At 36.2% G+C, this 26,534-nt stretch overlaps 1 protein-coding gene across 2 annotated transcripts; it reads right to left on the bottom strand.

Moving 5' to 3' along the window:
* Positions 1-351: 351 nt before the first annotated feature.
* On the bottom strand, positions 352-26,208 carry IQUB (IQ motif and ubiquitin domain containing). Of its 2 annotated transcripts, XM_037388913.1 has the most exons (12): positions 23,546-26,208; positions 21,970-22,424; positions 20,623-20,784; positions 20,342-20,517; positions 19,946-20,101; positions 17,799-18,009; positions 13,685-13,860; positions 8,501-8,671; positions 6,915-7,091; positions 6,157-6,405; positions 2,955-3,140; positions 352-747 (listed from the first exon to the last, which is right to left on the bottom strand). In XM_037388913.1, the coding sequence occupies exons 2-12, from the start codon at positions 22,388-22,390 to the stop codon at positions 580-582; spliced, it is 2,253 nt and encodes a 750-aa protein (XP_037244810.1). In that variant the 5' UTR covers positions 22,391-22,424; positions 23,546-26,208; the 3' UTR covers positions 352-579. The 2 variants fall into 2 exon arrangements, with proteins under 2 accessions (XP_037244810.1, XP_037244809.1); XM_037388912.1 differs by lacking the exon at positions 23,546-26,208 and having other exon boundaries at positions 21,970-22,953.
* Between the last annotated feature and the right edge of the window lie 326 nt (positions 26,209-26,534).

Here is a 26,534-nt window from a genome sequence, read left to right as displayed (position 1 = left end):
ATCTTGGATACAATAATTAGATGGTGGCCATTCCCTTATGACCATCAAGATGAACGATAAAAAGTTAAGGTATTTTGCACAAATGTTTGCAAGGCAAATCAGCTATATTTGGAAGGGCGTATAAATTCTGTTGTTCCATTGCAAATTATGGTTCAAGAGGTTTTCAGCCTTATATGCTAAGACGAGAAAAATAAATTTAATACAATGTTTATAGTATTATTTTTCTGGTTAAAAGGTCACAAAGAATTAGCTAAATTCCCCCAACAGAAATATTACACTACAGATAGAATCTTACATGCAACACAGGCATACACAAAAAATTAGTCATTGCTTTAAAAAATATAGAATTTACAAAGTTCATTAACAATCTACTTTTTAAATAATGAGGTTACAAAGCATGAAATGCATTTACATTGACTGGTCAAGATCAAATTTTTTTATCCTCAGAAGTTTATTTTGATCTCTGTAATACAATTAAGGTATTGATGTAAAAGTACATTTCTTTAAGACCAGGAAATTGTATTGTATTAATCAATAATTCAATTAACTTCTCTAACTTCAGTTAACCTCACCTAAGAATTATGGTTTTGTACCAGTAGGAATAGATGTAGTCATAAAAAAATCATTTGCATTAGCCAGTTTGTCACTTCTATACAAAAATGATGCCATCGCTGGAATCTGAGCAAAGTAGTTTTTTGCCTGGATATGCTTATGTTTTATTCTGTGAATAAATGCTGCTTCATAAGCCTGAAAAGAAAAAAAAAATCCAAATCCCATTAAAGACAATTAAAATATCTAGCAATTTACATGTTGCTTCATATTTTACACAGTATAAATAGTGACCATTTAAAAAAACTAAGCCAGATAATTTATTTGCATATGATACATAATGAAATACTTTGTAGTTCTATACTGCTACCTTATGGCTCAATAGTGAAAATTCCTAAACATTTATGGTGAAATATTAGTCACTTTTTAAAAACAGAAAAACTTCTGGCATTTTTTTATACATTCAAGATAAAACTTATTTCTTTCCAGGTAATAACATTTGCACTTACCTTTGAAAATCAAAAAAGCCAATGCTTAAATGTCAACATTTGCAAGGTGATGACTACAGGAAATTTTCTTCATAAGAATCGGTGACTATTTACAAATAATCACGGCAGCAAGCATTTTGCAGCATTTCAGTCAGGTTTTGCATTCAGTGGTGACATTTTCCTAAATTTCTAGTGATTTGTAACAGTTCAGATAATAAGTAACCAGAATATTTAGCTGAAAAAACCCTTTGCTATTGCTATAGTCATCATTATGAATAACTGCTTAAAGAAAGCGCTTGATGGGCTTTTTTTTGTTGTTGTTTCAGTGAATGAGAAACAATAATCCAACTTACGATATTCTAACTTTGCCTCATTTTCCTTATTTCACACTCTTTGTTTTTCAAAACAAAGCTTTGGCCATTACCAGTGAAGAAAGGTGACTCCTCGCTATAGCTGATCCACTTTTATTTTTGTAGCAAGAGCTAAATGAACATATTCTATGATCTTTAGGTAGGCTTGCATACCTTACTTGGTGCTAATATGGCCTAACTCCGACCTCCACTGAAGCTCTGGACTTAATCAAGTTAATGGCATCTCTTCAACTATGACATCTAGACTTACGAAGTCAAACCAGAGAAGTGCATAATCAGAATCTTTGCCTGCCATAATGCTAGCAGCATTTTTGGATGCAGAGAAGCATTGCTAGATTCAGGCTACTTGAACAATCTTGTTGACTGAAAGTGAGACAGAGAAGTCAATAAAGGAATTTCCAGCTTGAAACTGATTTTACCTTTTAAAGCTAATGCTCATATAAACATGTGTCTGCTTGAAGACACAAGTTGGGCGCGCACACACAAAAAAATCTAACGGATGGCAGAATTCTCTTTACTTTTAGAATTTCGTGACTGATATACTTCGTTCCCAAAGCAAACCTTTCACCAAGACAGCTACTCATTTGCTCTGTCAATTTAGTTATCACCTACTCTTAAGACTTCCAAAAACAAGGGCAATGTGCAACAGCTGAAGTTGCATTTGTGATGCACACATACTGTGTTAGAAATTTAATTAATACACTGAACAAAAGGACACTATACAACGACCTCAGATCACTACTTGCATAAATCAATAACCTAGAGGTGAAAAGCTTAATAATCCATTACTAACTGCAGGACAAACAAAGCTCACAGGATTCTTCCATGCCTTAGAAAACTATTTTACTATATGATGTCTAGTGAAGTGAAATATTTATCAGACTGCCATGTTTAGATACAGGATTTGGGGAGAGTGGTGTAAGAATACACAGTTTCAATGACGACCTCGACAAATTCTTAAGTTTTGTAACTCAGAACAGCAATTATGTTGTTATTGCTTAATTACAAACTATAAGATTACATTGTCAGGGGTACTTAGATGACATCTGTGTAAGAAAGTAAACTGAGATGAATTTGATGATGACAAATGGTGAAGTTCTAGGTAAAGCCATTCTGTTGTTTCCTGAGAAATGTATAGGGTCGGAAACAAATGAGGTCAGAATGTGCAAAAGTACAATTGTCATGGTATTCATCGCTAGTCTTCAGTAGGTTTTCCATCCAGGTCAGCTCTTGTCTGATCTCAGCAGAGGAAAGAGGACAGGCATGGCACTGTCCTCAGCAGGCAGCATAGATGAGGCCACTTAGCTTCTTGCATTTCAGGAGGGAGAATCAGGGCAGGACAGAGTTCAGGTACATGGATGCCAGCTGCCCTCTGGACTAGTGCCCGTTTTATTTAGTAGTAAAGATGCAATCATTTAAATAGTCACAATAGGCCAATTCAACATGGATGAATGTAAGGACCAAATTTCACCAAGCATCATTAGTCACAGGATTCTATTAAAACATAACATAAACATTGTAATAAATTATGCCCACCAAATTTTACCTTCTGAAGGTTACACAGCTTAAGATGTGCATCTGCCTCATCTTTAGTGAGAAGAATCGTGTTCCATGGAGACCACTCATGCTGCTTATCCCATCTGATCATAACCAAGTCACAGAGGTCACTGCGGGCACTGAGAGCTGACTGATAACCCCATATGTTCTCAATCATGTACTTCAGATCTTGATGCTGAGATGGAAAATGGGGTTAAGAAGGAAGAAACATGTTTAATTCTACAACAAAAGCACTGTAGCCATATAAGAATCCAAATAAAGCTTTGAGTAAATATTTTTTCTATGCATGTCAACGCATCACTTGGTTAAAGAACGTCTAGACATACACATTCTCTTTTTGTGTGGTGTGGCAATTAACCGCATTTTTCTTGTATCATCTCTAAAATATTACATCCTTACTTTGATTGTCTCTGCCAATGGCAATTTGCATCTTCCATTGACAGCCTGATTGCTTAACTGCTCTAACAAAGCTTCTTAAATTTAATGCTTTTCCTCATATAGTACGCCTAAGCCTGTTCAGACATTTTTTGTTAATAACAAAAATCCATCTCTATCATTACTGAGATGACTTTCCCATTTCATTCTTGGATTCAGAATTAATGTTATTCAATAAATGAGTTGTTTACACTACTAAACTGCTTACAGTTTACATATAATCAGAATAATCTGGTCTGGAAAACGTGGGAAATTAGGACAAGAAAAACTCCTGCCTGTGAGAGACCCCAAATCACTGCCTGCTTTGCTTTCTTTGCCTCACTGTGCTGTTGACATGTGGACTTTCAAATTTTAGAAATTTCAAATAACTACTGTATCTTCTAATAAGCCAGAAATTTGCAAGCAGACATCTTAGCAAGTACTACTATTTTTGTGCTAAGCTACACATCTCAGAAGTTACCAAAACTTGCAAAAATCCATACTAAGGCATATAAGAGTTTATGTAAAAGAGATCCATAAGCTGACTCTTCCTTTTTCCTGGATAACAATTATAATTTTTTTGCCTGAAAAGTAGGCAAAAGCTTGTTCCAGGTTATACTTCTCAGGTCATGGGGAAGACTGTGATTTAAGAAACTTCTCCCAGACTTTCCAAAGGTAGGCATGCACTTTGCTGTGAAATTGTACAGTTAATTAATTTTAAATTATGCTCCCTCCCACCCCCCCATTTGCTCTGTGTTCACAAGGAACAGAAACAGCCTTCAAGTATTGTCATCTGGCAGGCTAGGAGCAAGTATCATTAGATGCTCAGCAGGTGAGACTGAGAAACAAGGGCAGGCGGCAAACCAACAGAGGAGTTAAGTGCATTTGTAACTTAAAATGAAAACAGCATTGCATTAGGATGTTGTTCATCAAGAAAAATCAAAGCCATAGCATGTACCATCGATTCTAAGGAGCATGGCACAGTTAAACCCCCCTGAAAGAATGAAAGGCAGCCTCAGGACTCAACATATTTGCTGAACTAGTTCATTTTTAGATGAAAAAGGTTTTTAGCTGCAATAAGAGGAACTTACTGGAGCTACCATAACTCTCAGCAACTGCTTTTTGCCTTTTAAACCTTAGCAGCACTCACATAGGTGGTCAACCCAAACACAGTTAGAATCGGTATGCAAGAGATCTAAAGAACAACCTTTTAATCTTATCACAAAAGTCTTGCATCTATCCACAGACAGTACAAACAGAGCCAGTAATGGAACTGCACTGGGCAATCAATGAAGCTGTCACAGCTGCTGCAAAAGACTTAGTTGTGCCCAGGTTATTTCTAGATGCCTCAGAGCTGTATTCTGGATATAAAGCACAGAAAGGGACAGACAGTTGTTGCGAGGGGAAGGGGAAAAAAGCAAGTTGCTCAGAAAAAAATTAGTAAGTTAAGGAAGTGTTAGGAAAAAAGCCAAGGAAGTTAGTCATTTAAAATATAAATCTCTGTTGTTTAGATATTTACAACTCTAAAGAAAAGAAGTTAATTTGGATGAAAATGACACAGTGTCTAGAGATGTTGCAGTGGTACAACCACAAACAGAACTGCAGATGAGGGCTTTTGATGTAATCAGCTAAGAAGCAGTCATGTTTCAGTGCACCAAAGGCCACCAGCTATCACAAATTATGTAATGGGACTGAGGTCCATATTAAGATAAACAAAGTTAGACACAGACAAAAAACTTTTCAGCTTAAGTGAAAACCAGTATGGATGAACATCATCTACAAAATCTAGGTTCTTTGATAGTATGTCTTAACGCAAGCATGGTAATTAACAAATTCCAGTCTTCCTTTTAGCAGGTCCCATTGGCAAAGTGCTAAAACACAGAGTGGCTAAAAATGGTTTAAAAACTATTCTATGAGTGTTGATGCTTTAGAGATTTTTGTTACTAAATCTCAGAAAGTTCAAATAAATTTCTGCTGTTCAATATTTTCAATGAATAACACTTTGCAATTACCTCATATTTAAAACTTTCCCAGTGGATACTGGATGTCAAATTCTTTTGTTGACAAAATAAGCAATAACAACCAAAAGAGAGAATTTGCTGAACACAGAGGCAAGAAGTTGTTTTAACTAAGTTTTCCAGTGATGAATATTAAGAAACATTAGCTACTTAGTAATATTGTGGAAGATTACAGCTGATCATTGATAATGGTAAAAAATTTAGAAAATTAAAATATGTAATGAATCCCTCTCCTAAGAAATACAAAACATCAAACTTCCAACTATACAGATATTCTACTGACATAGAACAGGAATGTCAAAACCTCAGTTGCTTTAATTTTTTTCCCTTCTGAGAACACAAAACAGTTTAGTTGTACTGCTAAAACAGTCCAAATAATGGGACTCAAAATGCTTTATGTGTTGAACCATATTATAGTTACAAAACCATTATTGTTTCTTTACAGATGATTCTAGTATCTTTAAGCAACAGGACTGCCATAGCAGAACCAGAAGGAAAATTTGTATCATCTGATTCTTTGATCTGTCAGCTAGACTTCTACCTTCTTTTAATGTACAGCTTGTAACCACTTCTGAGTACAGCTATACTTCAAGGCTTCAGTGCTGCTTCTTTATGGTATTGAATGTCCCATATCACAGGAAGAAGTATTTGTAGCTTTTAGCCTATTTCTCAACCTGTCATCAACATAGACAAATTCAAGGAAAAACTATAGTCAAAGGCATTGTTTTCCATTATTAGAAATGCTCTTTCAGACAGTACCTGAACTAAGAAAACAATTTTAGCATCATCCTGATAATCAGCTTCAGACTTCCTGAGATTTTCTAGTATAACTTTGTACTTCAAAACCGCTTCTCGTCGCCGAGTCTCATTATCAAGCTTGCAACATAAGCGACATCTGCCAGTGGTGTGGGAATTAGCAGGAACAGGAAACTCAGTAGTTGGCAAGTAATTTTCACAACGACGACAGAATGTAACATTTTTATAAAGCTTTAAGGGATCAGGTGGAACCTAAAAGATTTTTTTTAAAAAAAGTTAATCTACCACAAAGTATCTTTGTATTACTTGTGTGTCACCCAAAGTCTGTGAGAATACCTTTTACATATATTCATGCAAATATTCCAATATGTAAAAGCTAGTAATATTTATTTTTAAATACCCAATTAGCATTGTTTTTCTAAAAACAAAAGACCAAAAGTCATTGTATTTTCTTACTGTACTTGTTAAAAACAGTTCTATAAATCAGAAAATTAATTTTTAAGCTATATGAAGATCCAAGACACCATGCTCCAGTGCTCTTGCAGGTGCTTTTACGCATGCAGATGGTTAGCCATTCTGGAAAGATGACAACACTGAGAAAACAGAAACTAATTCTTCTGCATTTAATTTTTCATATGGAAATCCTCCAGCAATTCCACAGCAAAACGTAAAATAAAAAAGCTTTCATTGTTTTCCATTCCTTTTCTCCACCATCCTTAGTTTGATGGCCACTACATCAGCCTGCAAAATAGGAATAATACCTTAAGTACCCTAGCAACTTCAGGGTTAAACTTTGGAGTTTTAATATACTGAAGAAATAATGTACAAATTCTTTTCCTCAGTCCTTCTAAGTTGCATTCTTTCACCTCTCGCAGCATAAGATCAACTTCCCTGTCAATTAATTCCACTATTTCCTGTGTTAATTTACATTCATGTTCCTGAAAGAAAACACAAAGGCAAACAAACTCAACAATAAGGAAGCAAACAAACAAAATAATTCTAATGCAGATATGAAAGTGAACTGTGGATACTATGCCAATCATCATTCATACCTCTGTATGTTCACATGAGCTCATGTTCATAGAAGAATCCCTTAGTGTCTTAGGAAAACAATCTCTAAGAAAACTAATGTAAAGAACTACAAAACCGAGAATGCTTACAGATTCTGCTTTGAGGGGCCTTTATATATACCAAAGCTGTGAGGAAATGTAATCCTGGAGGCATTAAAAAATGCTAAGCGCAGGCTTAAGCAAAATTTTCAGTCTCCAAAAGGCCCAAGAAATATCTCCCTAAGAAGCTTCCTTTGGGTATGTGATAGGAGGTTTAATGTATTTACACAGTAAAGGGTTAAAAAACCCCAACAAAACAAAACACAACAAACAAAAAATCTCACCACACAAAAGGCATGGGGGACTTGAGATTGCTTGGAAATTAGTCATTTCGATATTTCAAAAGCTTAGCACGAGATTCTCCAGAGACAGATAAGAAGTGAACGAGTTCAATGTTTTCTCACCTAAAATAGAGTGTTAATTTACAGAAATCCTAGGTTTTGTTCACTACACCAATATTAACTTGTATTAAGACAGGCAGGAGATCATAAACCAGCAGTGCTCCCGATGCTATACTGGCTTTAGATCACATTCTGGTACGACCCAACAGCAAGATGTTCATTTTCATAAGACCAGGAAGCAGCATTCTGTTCTGGTTTGACAACAACAACATCATCTTGAAAGCACCTTGAAACTCACATTATTCTTTTTGTATGTCAGTAAATAAATAAAACCAATATGAAAGACTAAAGGAAATATAACCAGCTCCTAATTCACTGGGAACACTGGCAGCAGCAGAGGGGGTGGGGAGCGAGAGGCAAAGATAAAAAAAACCCCACAGTATTTGCCACTCATAAAACTCGTAACCCAAACAGACAGAGAGATAAGGTTCTAAACAGACATGTCAAAGAACTGAGGAAAAACTAGTAATAGTCACTTACATCTCTGCCATGGTTTTCATCAAGTTGTTATAAACATTAAGCTAAACTTTGTATTAAACGTGTATTATGTACTAATATACAAATATATATATATATCTCTGAAACCGTGGGGTTAAAATCCTAACACAACTTGAAAAATATGCACATCACAAAGTGAAATAAGAATTTAAGAGTATATTGAGAATGTAAATTACACTCTCATACCAGGTGGTACACTAGGTTTTCTCTTGCTGCCAGCTGATCATCCTGGCACCTGTCTGCCAAGAGAATCATTGCTTATGTGTCAACATAATTAAGTGACTGTATCTTTGGGAAGTACAGCTTCAAGCTAAACATAAATACAAAAATAAAACGTACCTTCACTGTACGTCTGAGTGTTAACAGCACATCTACTCTCTCATCTTTTGGGATGTCATTCATCCTAATGCTGCAGTAGATTTCCAATAGTTCTCTGGCACGGAGTGTGTCCTGTGTATCCATTTCAGTGGTTTTTCCATCATATGCTTTCCATCTCTTAGGTTGTGCACACTTCAGAAAAAAAAATTGTATAACTCAGCTATTATAACCTGATCACCAGCTGAACAAGAGCATTATGTTACATCCAAGTTTCACCAGAGCAAATAGGGACTTAACATTACGCTTGACTAATAAAAAGGGCTGATTGTATTGTCAGTATTTAGGCAGTACCTCTTCCGCCACAGCAAGTATTCAATTGCACGTTTTGTTTAAAGTTGCAGGTCATGAAAATCTTGACTTACAGTATATTGAAAGTAAATAATATTCTCCTACAGCGACATCCTCTACTCCTTTAAAGCAAATTTACTGACAGTAGTGTTAGAACACATTTGCTCTGTATTTCATCTTACAGTCATAAATCCCTCGAAACTATCAGTAAAAATCAATGGGACTGTTGACTGTAAAGATTGCAAATTTAAGCCCTCAGATTCTACTGCAGTACAAAATGTCTCCAGGGAATCGCTCTATTTATGCTAGCTATACAGATGGACAGGAGGCATAGGCTTTGTTAAAGCTGACTAAGGCAAAGTATGAGTTTCCAGCTTATTGGGTACTTTACCTAGCTGCTGCTTTGCTAACTTAACCACATACCATATGCCTACTACTTCAATTGTCTCTCTGAGCATCTTTAACTTCTATAAACAGTGAGAAGTTACACGCTGTCGGCTGTCCCATTTGGTTTGAAAAGTCCAGCCGTTCTCCTCTTTCGTGAGGATGGGGTTTGGTTGCAGACTACACTGTCACATAGGGAGGGAGGTATCCAAATCCAATAGAAATGTGGTATTCAAAACCCCATCATTACCTAATTCCACTCCCTTTCCTTAATTTGGACAGCTGTTTGGAACATCATTCTGAGAATTAATTATTCTCTTTCACTGTATTTGGAACCTGAGTGTTCATAAACACTTGTGAGCTTCACTTTGCAGTCTCAGTGCGAGTTAACTTCTGCAACGTTTCATGTAGCATTCACACATGTAGTAGTTTTCTGGATATAACCCCAGCATTGACATAATCATTATTTTGACCAAATATACAGGTTTGCCATGGTGATAAGTCATAAAAATACCAAGAGTATTAGATAGAACAGATATGATTAGTCACCGCCACAATCAAAATAGAGATTTCCTCAATTTTAAAATAAATAAATTCTAAAGTTAGGTAAGCAAAAGAAAGACAAAATAATTGAAAAAAGGATTTAACACTGAATAACTGACATTTACTTATATTATCAGTGGGGGTAGAACTCTAATTAAAGGAGATATTGTTAATCAGAAGTCACAATTTAGAGCTAAAACTGGTTAAGAAATGCAACAGCAAAACCAGACATCAGTAAAAAATAAAACTCTTAATTCCTTAGTGAAATCTTTGAACTTCTGCAAAACTAGAAAGAGGCAATTTTCTCTGTCCTAAAAAGAGAGCATTCTACTGTAGCTTCATGACTTCGTTTTACTCTTTGTACAGTACTAGAAATTCTAAAAAAACCCAACCCAACAAAACAAAACAAAACAACCCAAGCAAACTAACACCCCCATTCTCCTTACCCTGGGGGGGAAAAAAACAAAAAAAAGAAAAAGAAAAGAAAAAAAAAGTAAAAAAAAAACCCACACAAAACCCCCCCACCAACTTAGAAACTATCATGCTGTAATTCCTTTGTATGGCAGACTGGCAAAAATCACTGGTTTCCACAAAGTATTTAATTCAGTACCTACATTTGATCCTCTTCAGCCAAATATAAGAAGACAGAAAGGTCATTTGCTTATGCTAGGGAGAGTTAATGGGCAGAGTTTAACCTTGGAAATGGTTATTAAAACTAGGTTCTTCTGATAAAATTGCAACAACCCATATATGAGCTAGCATATATTAGCTGCAAATGACCCTTAACACAGACCAACTATATCATGATAATGTCTAAATTATCAAAACTTCTGTAACTTCTTACTATCTCATCATAACTGGTTATTATATAAAATATGATAATTTAAGAGAAAAAAAATAACGCAGCTTTTTACTGGGGAAAAAAAGAAATACAGTACAGAGGTCTCATCAATATGAAGATTTCCAATATTTCAGAAAGAGTTACAAGCTCTCTGATTTCAGGACTGTTTTCATGTATTCAAGATTGCTGTAAGAAAACTAAAACTTTCAGATTTTTTGCCAGCTTTTTCTTGTCTTTTAGACTGCTGGCAGTGCTGCAGAATTTTGAATAAACCTGTTATCTCTATTACTTCAGAGAACAAGACTACTTTAACTGCACTCTGCTTGCCAATGCATGAAAACAGAAAAAAGCGCCTGAGGAGAGAAACATATCACCACAGATACAGAGAGAAAAAGGTAAGTAAAAAAAAAAAAAAAATCAATAAGATGTATGCAGAAATAGCACAAAGCATAAAAGGTATGAACTGAGCGATAGTTAAAAATTACATAAGTTACTTTAAAAATATATGATTGCTGTATAAAAGCTTAATCAGGTACTTCCTCTTCAAAATACAAATGCTGAAGAAGAATTAGCTCAGCATAAAAAAGAATCCCCTAGAATGTAGTGCACACACAACCAGTAGCAACCATTGTAAAAGTGCACATGCATGACAAAGTACATGCTTAAAGTAGCAAAGAAAGGAACAAAGGTTTCCATGGAGAAACAAGTTTCATATCTCATTGGCTATTACAGCAAAGTGAAATGCTTGCAGTCATCAGATATGAAAGGTGTTACCTGAATATTAACTGGCAAATTTCCAGATTAACACCATCAGCTCAAAGTTTAAGAAGTAACTGAATAATGTATAATCTAGCATTCCAACAATAAATCTCATACTAACACAGTGTTTAAATTGCACTGTTACAGTCATAACACCCATCAATTTAATTTTGAGATTTCCAAAAGTATTTTTATTTCTTTTATTTTTTAAGAAATGCAGAAATTGTTACTTTCTTTACCTCTGAGTTAGGCTGTTATCTACGGCAAAATTTTAGAACACTCAAAACCCTATAGCTGACATGATAAAAACCCATGAAAATAAAAAGTTGCTGTAGTTCAGAAACTCACTAGATTTCCATATTAAAAAGAAACCAGTCTCTTTAATGAAAAAATAATTTAAAGATTTAAAATCTGAATAAATAAATTAGTAGTAAATGCTTCAGAAACACATCCACTGTTTGAAAAGAGAAAATATCTCGTCTCTTGTGTCTCCTGAATCTCCAAACATCAATTGTCACTAAGAATTCTGGTACTGAAGAACATTTTGCTTCTGATTCCTAGATGTAAGAAAACTGTACAACTTGTGACAATATATACAGGAAATAATCTATATAGGGTAGCACATTGGAAAGCAGTCCTTAAAGGGAAAAGAGAGACTCAGTTAAAAGAGAAATATATTTGCTTTGACTGCTCCAGGCTTCTTTTTCTGAGAAGATAACAGAAAAGATTGTAAATAGTAGAAGCAAATGTTTAACATAGAAATGATTCAAGGTTTTGATACCATTCCTATTTATATTTAGTTTTGGCCTTTTTTGCACTCTTGAAAGCAGCAACAGAGACCACAATCATATCACAGCAATAAACTTGGTAACAATTCCACCAACATTTCAGATAAGTAATTTGTTCATAATCCAGAAAGGTGATAGATTTTATGAAATCACTTTTTATGGTCCAGTTCCTGTACCTCAATAATAAAAAAGAATGAAAAAAAGTTTCTTTTGGACAGAACTGCCATTTTTACTTTTGAGCATGAAATAGTCAAAATAAAATAAAAAAACCCCAAACAATTAGATAGGAAAAAAAGCCTTATTTCTGTTGCAGTATTTATTTTCATAATTTTGTCACATACTACAAAAACCAGCCAGAAAATAAACTACTTTTTTTTTTTTTTTTTTTTTTTCTGAATGGATGGACTGATGTCTACCTAAAAAGGCTTTTTTAAAAATTTTACATTAAGGTGACATTTAATCTAATGTCATTCTAAATGACCTTTGTATATGAATGAATTCTCATCTTTGTTTTATAGACGAAAGCCCGAAGAACACTTGCATTAAATTTCATCCCCAAGACTATACAAGAATAAAATCTCAAGTGAAAAGTCTAATGCAACTGAAACTAGTGAATCAACAATTGAGTTCAATACAAGATTTAGTCAAATCTCTTCTGGGTTTCTATCCTGAACGTGAAAGCAAAATAAATGCTTTCTTTAAAGACAGACACATGATGACGAGAGGCCTGTGCTCGATGGGGAAATAAGTGACAAATCTAGTTCCTGAAGGATAACATTTCTGAGGAACTAAGGAAGGTGGAAAAAAATGAAACAATTAATCCATTCTGCAGGGTTAAAGTTTAATTTTACAAATACATGCTTAAATGTTTGCATTTAAGTTTAAATACAACAGTAAACTTTTCACTATAGAAAAACAATGAACAGACCATACCAGAGGGAAGATCACTTAGTCATTAGTTTTGATTAATGAAACTATTTTTGAAAGAGAAGCTAATAGGCAGATTTTTAAAGTTTCAAAAACAGATGCGAAAAGAGCATCATTTCACGCATGACTGCCTACACCACTGTAATGCACACAATATAAAATATAGAATGGTATGCAATATCATGATGCTTTATAACCTCAAATTAACCATTCTGAATTGTTAGAATCTGAGCCTTTAATGCTGTTCACAGTGCCATCAGAATCTTCTTTACAAAGAATCATTACATAATACAAAATTTATTCACTCAGTGCTATTATTTTATATTATATATACACACGTGAGTTTCACCATAGACACAGGTAGTTAACAGTCTTAATGATGCACTGTTAGTCCTTAAATCGGTCACAGAGCTAAGATATTTTTAGCTTGGAAAAAGAAATTTACCGAGGTGTTTTAACATGAACAACTAGATAATTTGGATATTTGTAACATTAGCATTCACATGATTAACTGTTAAAACTACAAAGGTTACTTTTGGCAGGTAGTTGGCAAATGTCTTTTCTGTTCCTGTACTTTGTTATTCTATATGTTCAGCCTAAAATTATATCACTGACCTTATCCAGGAACTGTAGTATTGCTTTTTGTTGATTCTCCTTATCTGCATTTAGTTTGTGTCTCCCAACGGAAGCAATCATCTGTGCCTCTTGTTCCAGAAGTCCACAAAGAGCTGCTTTTCTTTCAGCTCCAGTAAGAGTTCTGTTAATCCGTTCGGTCTCCTCCTGCCTCCATACTACAGACACAAATATTTGGGGTAATTTTTACAAGATATTTTCCAGTGAAACTTCTGCTTTCATATTTAAAAAATAATCTAATTAATTTTCAATATTCATTAAAAGCCAGTTTCTGTGTTAGGGAATTTATTGTTACACATATTTTCAATACACACAAGATAGCCCAGAATTTAACGTAAATTACACAGATGTTCTGTGAGAGTATGTGTGTGTACATCAATTCCAACCTGCCAATTTGCACTCCAAACTCAAAGATGGGTTAGGATAAAAAGGATCTCTATGCGAGAAAAAAAATTTTGCTCCTGTGGAAATGTGTGATGATATTTCTTCATGATTTTGCATCTGAACTAACCATTTGAGACTCAAACAGCTCCAAAAGGTATGAGCAATACGAACTTTTTAAGTAATTGCTCATCAAAGTCACAAGAAAAGACACCATGGAGATTTTCTCAACAGATTAAGAACAGCATCTTACTGTGGTACCACTGGTACTCAGTACTGAGATTACTGCTTCTCCCTGCATAAGTGAGTAAAATCTAAAGAAACTTGAAACCCTCCAAAACTGCGATAAAACTTGACTGAGTCACATTTAGCACTCTGGGTTTTACACTGAGTATTTCAGTGGTTATCACCTTTTGCTATCTAAGGTAGATGGATGCACATTAATAATTAGACAGTCATTGTTCTACTCTCCCCTTTCCTCCTCCTCAACAGAACCCTTCAAGTGGAAGGAAGCAGCACGTGAACCACAGGGTGGTAATGGCTGCAGCATGTGAATCAGTACACGCTGTATAAGAATCTGACTCTTACAGTCAAACCACAGTACTTGTTGCACTTATAAATTCGACTACCTAATGACAGAAACATGCAGATGTATCCACATGTGTCTATCATAGTTTAGTTTGTAGTACCAATTTCTTGACTGTAACTGCTGACACACAGACTACATGCCTTTACAGAAACCTGTTAGTAAAATCAAATTGTGTTTACTGAATAATGTTTTCCTTTGCATACACTGTAACAATTCTTGGCTTCTCTGAAGAGTGTATTCCATTTCAAATACCTTAGGAGTTTTGCAAGGAGTTTTATAAGACCCACAATTTCAAAATTCCTGAATAACATCTCAAAATGTTGTTATTGTTCCAGAAGTTATACAAAAGCTAAACCCAGTGTTAAAGAAAACAATCCAATATGTAATGCACACTTACTGGAAAAGCCTATAACATCCTGTATCAGGCAAGATTAGAGGCAGGAGGAAGGATTATTTTCTGCCTGTGGCTTCCTTATCTACGATACCTTATGTTTTCCATTTTAATATATTTCAATTAATTTCCTTAAGGCTCTCCAAGATTTGGTATTAATATGACAGCTGACAAGTTCTGAGTTCCCACAGATACATTTCTAAATAAAGCCATTTCAGCAAACAAGAGCCCTGTATAGAATTTATTTACATGAAGCTTTATGTGCCTGAAGGGGGCAGCAACTTCCAAGGTAGAGCTAATAAATACAGTAAGTAAAATGAAGCAGCTGTCAGTTATCGTCAATACTCACCTCCTGATTCACCATATACAGGCAACCAAGTTAAAAATTCCTCTTGGATTATCTGTTCTACAGGCAGACATTTGACTCATCATCAAATTTTTATTTGTTTTTATAAAACACAGTAGCTCATACTTTTCAAATAAATAATGAATGGCTCCATATGCTGACACACTGGATATATAGATACATTTAATTTGCACCATATTGTCAAAGGGTAAATTTTTGTACCAACAGGAATTGCTTGTACTGGCTAACCCTGTAATAGTATCCCCCTGTTGTGATCACCAGCAATAACCTTCACAGATCTCTGGAGGACAATAGTCTCATTCTATTACTGTCACAATGATTTAGCTTGTGTAGACTGTTGACACTATAAGAATGTAAAAGTAGTTTCAGAAGCAGGTAGAAAAAAAAACTTCCTAGAACCACTAAGCTCTATTAAAATAAAGAGCATGACTGCAAGTCTCCATGTAGAGAAGCAACTAGTCAACACTGGTAAACAAAAACAAAAGATTGATACCAGACCATTATCTTTAACAAAATGTTAAAAAGATATTTCAAACACTGGAGTTCGTTCTGTTCCATTTATGAAGTGGCACATGCTTTCTCTGGTTGCCTAAATATTAAATTCTTGAAAATGCATAGCTGAAAGTTTTATTATTTGTGAATTCAATTACATTGTTAGGAAAAAGCGACACTGATATAATCATAGGTTTTAAATCTGAAAATACTGGGAATATCCGCAATCATTCACAACTTTAACTCAGCTTTGTTGTTTCTATTGCAAATAAGACTCTTCACACTTAAAAAAAAGCGGATCATACATTTGATAGCATATTAGCTAGGAAGTGGTTTTCTAAAGAACACATTGCAGGAAGTCAGATACCAAATAGTAGCACTTGTAATAAGTGGAGAGGAAAAAAATTATTATTTAGGTACCTTGGCGTTCGATTACCTAAAAACACCTTTAAAATGGCTTGATTCTTGTGAAATGAAAAGCTAACCACCTATGAAGAAGAAGGGGGTGCGGGGGAAACAATCCCTAACAAACCACAAATCTCACGAAGATACCATTCCCAAAATTCTAAAGTTTAAGACCAGTAATAATTTTTACATTTGTTACAAACAGTGATATTTCTAAGTCATTTATACATTCAGACAAAGTGATTTGTTCAATGTCACACAAAGTATGACAGTATTAGAAGATTAGCGTGTAACTTGGGAATTTTTGAATCATGATCCTAAACTCTATGAATAATACATGCCACCAAATTTATGCTCAGTTTACCATGGAAGAAAGAGCTGAGATGGTTAAAGGGCAGTCAGGTGGCTTTGCAATAATGCAGGTAACGCATTTAGGTCAGTTCTGCTCTAGAGAAAACAATGTCCAAACTGCTGAAGAGTTATACCATAAGCAAGCACTGTAGCCTAGATAACACGTGAGTTGTTATAAGTCACAATGCAAGCAGCTTGCTTAAAAGGACACATTTTATAAAGAACACTTGCAGTTTCATTATATGCTGGTACAAGTCCACTGTTTTCTATTGCTCTTACTTTTCCAAATGGACATACTCTAGGTTTTCATTCCACTTGCAACATTACCCTCCTGTAAGGTTTTATGTCAATTATCTGCAGTATTCACCTTACTTTTCCATGAAATTTTTGTGGTGCTTGCCTGTATTAGACATCATCCACTCCAACAGGAGTAAGTCTTTCAGGACGTCCTGTAGGACTCCTAACAGATTTTTTTTAAATTTTGGCAAGACAGTTTTGTGAAACATGGAATAAATTAGAAGAAAAAGCATCAGCAGAAGAAGACTAGGACAAAAGGAATAACCTCAGTCATATACTGTAGAATTCTGGGCAAAAATTTAATCCATTATAAAAAATGTCTATATCGAATGACAAATGATGGATCTTAATACTAATTTCTTCTTGACATTATTTTTAGTGTCTTAAATGTAGAGCAAAAAGGTTAAAGTAACTCTGATCCAAAAAAACAGTTCCCGTTCCTCTAGCTGACCTTAACATTAGAGATGAACAAAACCAGAGAATAATAGAACTGCCAAAAAGCACTGTTCTACAAGCTGATAATTTCCTAGAAAGGTGCACTGGTTTTGGCATAGTAGCTTCTATGGTGCTGTACTTTGGAGCTGATAACACAGGAATGGTTTAGTTATTGCTGAACAGTGCTTACACGGTGTCAAGGCCTTTTTTCTGCTTCTAGTAATATATGACAGTCAAATAATTCTTTAAAAATGAAAGAAATTCCACTGTAAATAAAACTAAAAAAATCAAGGAAATATCTATAGAAACACATTCAAAAACCTAACTTTTTTTAAACAAACGGTACCATTTGGCTGATTTGAGAGTATCCCTTTAAGAAAAAACTTACATTCTAAATCATGGTATAGTAGCTCAAAGTCTTCTTTTGTTTTAGGATTCAGTCTTCGCTCCTGCTCCCTTCTCAGCCTTTCTTCTTTCTTTTTTTTTTTCCGTATCTCTTCTTGTGCCTCCCATGCCAGTCTTAACCTCTTCTCTTCCCTCAGATTTTGTACTATATTTATAGCATGCCAACGACGGAAATATGTCTGTATTACTATTACCTATATGTGTAACAATAATAAGAATCATGAATTTAAAGCAAAACAGCATAGTATTTTGTTCTTAACTGGGTTTTTTTTGCTATCTACTTCACTATACTTTCTAAGATTTGTCTTGTACTCAAGATAATTTAAAAGTTACAAAAACAATCATCTACTATAAGTCTAAACACCAGTTATTTACTTACTTAGGTAACTGCAGGAGTTTAACCAGTGAGTATGGTGGAGGAACTAAGTTCAAGTAATGATGTTAAAGTATAAATTGCAATTACAAAATCCATTTTTTCTGTTTCAAATCTCCCCTTAAAAACATCTTTTGCCATGTATTGGTTTTATTCTTTTCAGCTTTGTAGGCAGAAGGCCTCATCTTACTATCAATTTACACAGTGTCTAGATTGGGAATTTAGACATATATCTGCAAAAATTATTTTAAATGTCTAGATACAAAGATAAACACATACACACAAAATCAACTGCATTTTACCTGTAAACAAATAATGAAAGTGAAGTTACCAATGCTGTTATGACAGAACTTTAAAAAGGCAATTAAAAAAATCCACCTTCCAAAGCTGTGGCTATTAAAGACTAGGTAAATGCTTACAGCATGCTAACGGAGGATAACGCATAAGCCTGAGCTTCTGCCAGCTGATTTAGCACTCGTACCACAAGCAGTTGGGCTAGGTCAATACTGATAAACATTGTTCAGCGTTGAAGGCTATCAAGCACAAACCCACACTAATACAGTTATATCATCTCTAGAGATATCTTAACCTAACATTTCGCTTCAATATGTCTTCAGCTAGTATCTTGATACAGAACTACACTGCATTGTGCAAATCCATCAATTTGTACCAACAGCAAGCCGATGTCTCTCTACTGTGAGTTATAGATTACCTACAGATACATTACAAATTTCAGTAAGTGGCACTAATGATCACAGTAAAACATAACGGTAGTCCTGAGGGAACAGTTAACTATTTGGGTTCCACTTCCACAAGATGCTTATTGCTGTCAGCTGATGCTAACTAATTAAGAAGTTCCTACAGAAAGCTTCTACCCAGAAGATTTCAAAGCTTCTTGCCAACCACATCAATACAATTGTTCTGCTTAGACGCTTGGGGAATCAACTGTTTCTCCACTTAGATTCAGGCTTTCTATTTTAAGCAATCATACTAGTAACTAGAGCATTTACAAAGCAGTGCCCTGCTTAACATGATGTTGGGCATACTTATGTTAGATGTGCAGTCACCAAATATGTAGTTTTCAAAAATCAGTTTGGAATGCCTAAATGGCATTCTTTGCACAATGAATATATAGAATCTGTCATTGGAATCAACTGCACAAAGCAACTCAGCACACCAGAAAACCCCATAGACCCACCACATGCATTTGAACAGCCAGGTTCTACCTCAATGCCAAAGAAGGTAACTTGAACACAATCTGAAACGGATCCATTTGCCAAAGGAAACCTACCAAGTCTGTCAAAACAAACAAACAAAAACAACCCCAGAAAACACAAAACCCAAAAGCCAAATGCAGATCTCATAAATCCTAACCCAATACTCCACCCATTGAAGGCCATACATTCAGCATATAGCTTAGGTCCTTCCAAAGAGATTGTGAAAATGCCATAAAGGACAAGACTGTTTTAATCCCTAATGCTCTATATGGAAGCTTAACTGTCACTGTAAGATAGAAAACAATAAATTCAGAATTCTTAATATTTAAGAAGTTGCAAGGTGGACTCAAATGTCACTAAAAACACAGAGCAAACACACACTTCCCCCATAACTAAAAGATCACAAAATGTGACGATTAAGCAGACGTTTTGCAGTTCACTTTTAAAGTCACTGTTCAAACAATTTGAATGCTCATTAAATATCCAGAAAACCTTTGTAATACTTCGCTTTACAGATAATTTCAAAAGATAAGAACTTACTGCTTCAAGTCTACGTTTATGGTATTCTTCTGCTGTAAGATACTTTCTAGGACTTATTAGTCTGTCAGTCACGTTTGACACATACAGGCCAACTTTAGTCATCTGTGTTGATGTTGTATTTTTTGTCTGTTGTGGTCTATTTTTTTCAAAAACCGTCTGGGGAAAAAATGCATTTCAGATTTTAACAAAATAAACAAGAGATTTTTTTCCTCTTTAAGTAAGTGGCAAAATTAGCTATTTGTAACAAAAATCACAAGACTCACAATATTCATCCACTAAATACTTTCTATTGCACACTTCTGATCTGCTTCCTCATTCCTATTGGAAATAATTGTGTCAACATTCTGTTCTATTTGGCAAAACTAACATTCTGAAAAGACGTTACAAAGCCATTACCTGTGTTTCCCTACAAAATAACTGAATTCCTTTGTCAGGTCGTTTTTTGGGTATTGTCTGTGATCCTGCATTGTGAAATTCCACTCCTGTTATCCTGTTCTTAAATCCACCCAGAAATGGTTTATGATAGGTAGGTCTTTCAATTTTTACAATTACATCTCGGAACGAATCAGTGTCTGTTAAAATGAAAGTTCCAAGATAGAAATATTTTTTCTGTTAGTAACAGATTGAGATTAGAGCACAATTCCATATGTAGATACACATGTAAAAACAGCATTTACCTGTTTGTACTCTGACAGTCAAGGCATCGGGCATGTGGTAATCCTGTTGAACTGCTTTCCCAGGAAAACATTCCTGATCAAGATATAACTGCTCAGACAGGATAGTTTCATCAAAGTTAGCCCTAGTCCTCCTAAGAGTTTCATTATCCTCAATCATGTTTCCTAAAAATAAAACCAAAAGGAATTCTCAATAAATTTCTCAAAACAAACTAATAAATAACTATTTCAAGTTTACCCTGAGATAATTTTATCGAAACACTGCAACACAGAATAATCATACATTTTTGAGCTGGAAAGACAGCCTACTTGAAAGCTGAAAGAGTATTATCATACTTCATATGAAGAGTTATCTAATGTTATACCGTCACCACATAAAGTCATTCATATTACAATTTTTTAAAAAATTACAGGAAGGAAATGTATTTATTTGCAAATACGTAAGTTTAAATCAAAGTTACCCATTTACACGGCAAACTTTATTGAAAAATCTTATCTAAACCTGCTCCAGTTTAGACCTGATCTAAGCATATGATGGCTGAATCACTGTTGTCTTTCACACAGTACTTGACATTGTGGTGTTTATTTAAAGACTATATTCTGAACCAGTTTATTTAACTCGAAGCTCCAGAAATTACTTCTTTTTGATTTAAAGGTAAGATGTCTGGCTTTGGCACAGTGCTCTTCCAAGGCTGCAATCGCCAGATTCTCAGACTGACAGCATCTGAATGCAGCCCAGCCAAGAGCAAAGCAGGCAGCAGGCCCATACTCCAAAGGGTCGCTCACTGCACTCACCTGCTCAACAGTGTGCTACCTTCCACTGTGAAGACCTAAGAAAACAGGGCACTGAACTGGGGAAAAAAGTAACACAGGACACCCAGAATGCAGAGGAACAAGTGCTGGAAATGATGGACTGTTTTGGGGACTTCAGGGAGAAAGGCATGGATAACGAAAAGGTCACAGGTAAGTTACAGGGAAATCTGGAGCAGGTAAAATAGTAAGGTGACTTCCATGATCTAGTCGAAACTGCAGTAGCCTAGGTACTCATTGAATTATGCACTGCTGTTTTGCAAATGTGCGTACAAAACACGTATACATACTTGCAGCACATGTTTCTGGATATGAAGATGACTATAAAATGCCAATTTAGTCTATAAATTGCTACCGCAATTTGAGATAAAGAATACATTCCTCGCCTTTTCAAGCATGTTTTATATGAGACCTTAAAAAGTCACTTCAAGGCCAGAAACCAGCAAACATGACCAGAACGAGGGTGCGGAGGGTGTAAGGAAAAAAAAAAAAATCATCTCTTTAAAGCCCTAATGCTCAACATTTTAATAACTTCTTTACCTGTTACTGCCCCACTTGCCGTATTTGCTGATAGTACTGAGTTCTGGGATGTTTGTTCTTCCCCTTCTGAATGTCTTACTTCAGGTAAAGTAGAGTAATTCTCACAGGTGACCGAAGATGTGCTCTCAGATGATGTGCTGAACGGGGCACCTGCCTCAAATACATCTTGCTTGCTATTTCCGATCACTTCTTGATTGCCTAGTCCTTCTCCAGGTTGTTCCCAGTGTGCTAAACTTGACTGCTCCTGTTCCTCCAAAACTGACTGCTCCGGAGGGGACTTCTGCTCGCAGCCCCCCTCCGACCATACAGCACCTGGGGCCCCACTCCTGGCTGCTCCTCGTTGTGAGGATGCAGACAGTTCCTCTGTTCCCGACTTTTCCCTTATAACAACGTCAAAGCACCTATCCGACGTATCTTCCATTTTCTGAAGTATCAGTCGCAGGTTTTTAACCTTTCTGCAAGAACAATTGCAGTATCTACTTAAAATTGTGTACTAGCACGTTTCTGCTACCAAACACATGGGTGACAATACCCTGAAAACCTTTCCCTGTATCTACTCCCAAACAGCCTACTTAGAGCAGCATGGGGTCTTTGCTTACACCAAACACAAAGCACTTAATGTCTTCTCAATGGTGTTTAGCCAACATGATACACTCTAGCATTGCTAGCAGGTAGTCAGCATAATTCTTTCTTTATGTATATATATAGAGAGAGAGATTTATCTCCATTTATAACAAGGATTTACAGAGCAGTATCACCCAGAGACAGCACACCTTTAAGGTTTTCCGTGCTGCCGCTGCACTGACAAGGGCTGGAAGAATCCAAATCCCATGTCCGCGACAGAACCCAAGAGCAAAGGGGAGGCAGCCCTTGGCCCAGCGCACGGGTAGGGCTCCCCGCCGCGCCCCGCACCCCGGCCCAGCCCCCGTTACTCTCCTCCCGCCGGGCCTGCGACGCGGGCGGCTCTCCCTGGCGGCCGCTTCCGGCGCGCCGCGGTAGCTATGGCAACCGGGACCGGGCGGGAGCGCCCCGAGCATGCGCACTGGGGAGGGGGGCGGGGCGGCAGGCGGTGCGCCCCTCGCAGCCCTGCGCTTGGTGCTGCTATACAGGCCCCGGGCCGAGGAAGGCCAAAAAAAACGGGGGAAAGCGAAGCGACGTGAAGGGACAAAGGCTGAGGCACCCCCGTGGGTTCCTTTTACCCCACTGCCGTTAACGGAGCACCTCAGAACGTAGCACCTGCAGCAACTTGCGCTTGCTGCCTCAGCGGGCCTCAGTAGGCCAGTAACCGTGCTACTGCGTCCCGCAGCACTGGCACGCCAGTCTGACAGTTGCCGTGTCCGCTGTTGCGATCCATAGCAAGCTGAAGATGAATTCTTACCAGCTTATAGTGCCATTCACGTAATAAAACACCATTTCTCCTTACAGTTTATACCGTAGATACTAGCAGAAATGGTGCCAATACCCAAAAATGTTTCCTGGGTGTTAACAAAAAATTGGTGTGTTTGGATGTTGGCAATGCTCGCTCACAGAACCCCTCACAGACCACTGCTCCCTGGAGCTGTGCGGCAGCACTTACCTGTGTGATGTGCTCAGCTTCCCAGTGGTGTTCTCGCCTGGAAGGTCTGTGGTTCTGGTGTGAGGACTGAGGCTGCTGGGTGGAAATTAAGACACATATACCAGAAATAAAACCACATGAAACTGAATTTCTTGGTGTTTGATGTGTGGTTTCCAAGACAACCCTTGCAAGTGTTTTCAGCATACTACAGGAAAACGAGACTACACACACCTCACACAACGATTTCAGAGGTGAAATACATGATTCTGTGTCACAGCTCTGGGAGTATCTTGAAAAATTGTTGTATTTCAGCAGGCACTGAAATTATATCCATTCTCAGTAATTCTATGTCATGATCACTGTCACCATGTTTCACAGACATTGTCAGACATCTGAACATTGGCCAGCTTCCCATCAAAAGGACAGACATTTCCCATTACTAATGGTAATGCACTTTTTTCTAAAACCTGGATTTAAATTCAACTCAGGGTAGAATAGGACCAGCAGTAACTACAGAAAGATACTATGTCATTTTGTGTCACTTTGTCATTACTAGTCAACTTGAATAAACGTTCAAACTAACTTTGTTTGCAAGATGATTTTTTTTTCTAATGAAATATCATACATGCTGTAAATAAAAAAAGCTGCTTTTACTCATCTCCCCCTGAACACAATCAGAAATTATGTCAAAGATTAACATGGTATCCTGTTCAGAACACAGCCACTCAGAATAGATTAAGCACCACAGCAAGTCAGGAATAACAGAAACCTCAGTACTGCTGCTAGCTGACAATCCAAAAAGTTGGTTTTCTGGTTGTACAGGCTCTGTCTCTGTTAGGTCCCATACTTGCAGATGGGAGGATTTTCACTCACATAATGACTTCAATCAGAGGATCTCAAAGCATTTTGAAGTTCTGAAGTTTGTTAACTCTAAGGCTTGCAGTGATTTACCTTACCATATTACAGCAGATGACAAAATCTTTCCAATCATCATGTATTTCCAACAGAGTTAATGGAGAAAAATCAAGCAAAATCATTACAGCCAGTCTCCAAATTATGCCTTGCTAGCATATTCATCTTAAAATAAATTATTTGCAACATAGTACTCCTAATATAGATCCGATCTTGCCTGTAAAAATATGCGTACGATTTTGTTGCTACAGTGTGGATTTAAGTATCAGATATACAGTTACAGAGTTAATAGCAAGGTAAAAAATACTGTTTCTCTTCTTAGCAAAGATCTATTTTTAAATTAGCCAGGAACAAGGATGAGGTGAACTATACTATACTGTACAAAAAAAGACATAACACTGTTACATCTCAAAATTACAATCCATTTTCTTTCCTCCATTTGTTCTTAATAACTGCTATTTAAAGTTGATGGATGCTACAACAGAATATTCATTTAGTAATCTTATGTAGCACAGATGATTAATTTATGCTAAGATAACGAAACCAACTTTAACCAATGGTAAAATAATAAAAATAATCCGTAAACACATTGAGAAATTGATAAAAAAACTCAGAAAGCTGAAAAATCCTTATCAATGCTTCCTAGAGTTGGCATCAGTAGAATCTTTTTAAGACTCAGGTTAATTGATTCCTAAACTAAATCATTTGTGAATGCTAATCCGGTGTTTTGGATAGGAAGATTTAGAAAATGATCCTATTTTGAGTCACATGAAAGAAACATTTAATAGACCAGAAAAATCACTGAGAGGAAATATAGCTCTGGGAGAAAAAAATCCCCTCAAGGTAGTAAACAACTTATGCTAGGGTCTGTACTGAGGATGTATTTGTGCATTTGTGAAAGGGTTAAGATGCAAATATGCTTTTGATCAGAGAACCTCAGTTTTAAAAGATCAGATACCAAATTTCAGCAGCAATGGGCCAAGACTTCCTCCCCCCTGCAACACAACTCGTGACCTTACAGAAAGCTATTGTAAGTCACATGACAAATACAGCTTTAGAAGAGGAGAAAATAACTGAGCAAGAAGAATTCAGCTCATGTCTCAGTTGTGAAAGAGCAGAAAGAATTCCAATAGTCATCACCATATTCTGGCAACTCCCCCCCCCCCCAGTATTGCAAGTATTGCATGCTAGTATCATTCGTACTAGACTTCAGGGGGGTTTGTTTGTTTTTTCTTTTGCGTTCTCTCACATCAGCTCAATACTTATTACCTAAAACCATTCATCTTCATTTCTCATCTGACATTGTTTGCTCTCATTCAAATCTGTAATCCTTTTAATACTTCTGATGTGCAAACTGCGTTAACATTAGCAAAGTTCTCTTCTGGTATGCCATCTAGCGGTTTTATCTCAGAAGAGACCAGCTTCTACCTTTTGTAAGACTGCAAAAGCCTTCAAAACCAACCAGTGAAGCAAAGTATGTTTCACTTTTTCAATCTGCAAAATCCAAACATTTCTGTAATCACAGTAATAATCATTGAAAAAAAATATCTAAAGAACACAGTGATAATAGTTGCTAGAGTCAATACCCTAGGTATACTCACTTTCTCTTCTACTGTCCTACTCCCCTAATACTGTGATTGTGTGAAATAATACATAAAGATGTAATTAATCATTAATAGGAATGATCTAACAGGTAAACTTATAGGCCTAACAAGTATGAAAAACAAGCTATGACAACGTTTTGTTATGTAATGTAGTGCAGAGGCACCATCATAAATGTTTAACTGCAGACTTTTGTCATACAGCTGTATCCTTATTGTTATTAATGGTACTGAAAAAAGTATGTAAAAGCAGACTCACACAGTATTCTTAGATCTAGTTTTGGATTATTTTAATTGGTGCTTATAACATTAATCTGTACAGAAGTTTTTAGAAGAGCCAGGCACCATTTCCATTTAAATGTTTAAAAGAACCTAGCCAGATGTGTCAAGAAAGAATCACTATTCTTTTCATATAAGAAGTAATATTGAAGGTCTGAATCAATAATACACAAACAAATCTATAAAGTATACATGGTTATATACAAAGGCTTTGTAAG

Source organism: Falco rusticolus, chromosome 5, assembly GCF_015220075.1.
Source record: "Falco rusticolus isolate bFalRus1 chromosome 5, bFalRus1.pri, whole genome shotgun sequence".
Taxonomy (NCBI): Eukaryota; Metazoa; Chordata; class Aves; order Falconiformes; family Falconidae; genus Falco; species Falco rusticolus.
Note: the sequence above shows the minus strand (reverse complement) of the source record. Positions and strands in the feature narration are given on the sequence as shown.

What these genes read in the sequence shown, in the direction of transcription:
- IQUB (XM_037388913.1), bottom strand. Translation starts at nt 22,390, where the DNA reads ATGGAAGATACGTCGGATAGGTGCTTTGACGTTGTTATAAGGGAAAAG. An exon ending in ACTATACCATGATTTAGAAT is followed by an intron (nt 13,861 to 17,798) that starts GTAAGTTTTTTC and finishes TTGTGTCTGTAG; the next exon opens with TATGGAGGCAGGAGGAGACC. An exon ending in AAGTTGCTAGGGTACTTAAG is followed by an intron (nt 6,406 to 6,914) that starts GTATTATTCCTA and finishes AAAATCTTTTAG; the next exon opens with GTTCCACCTGATCCCTTAAA.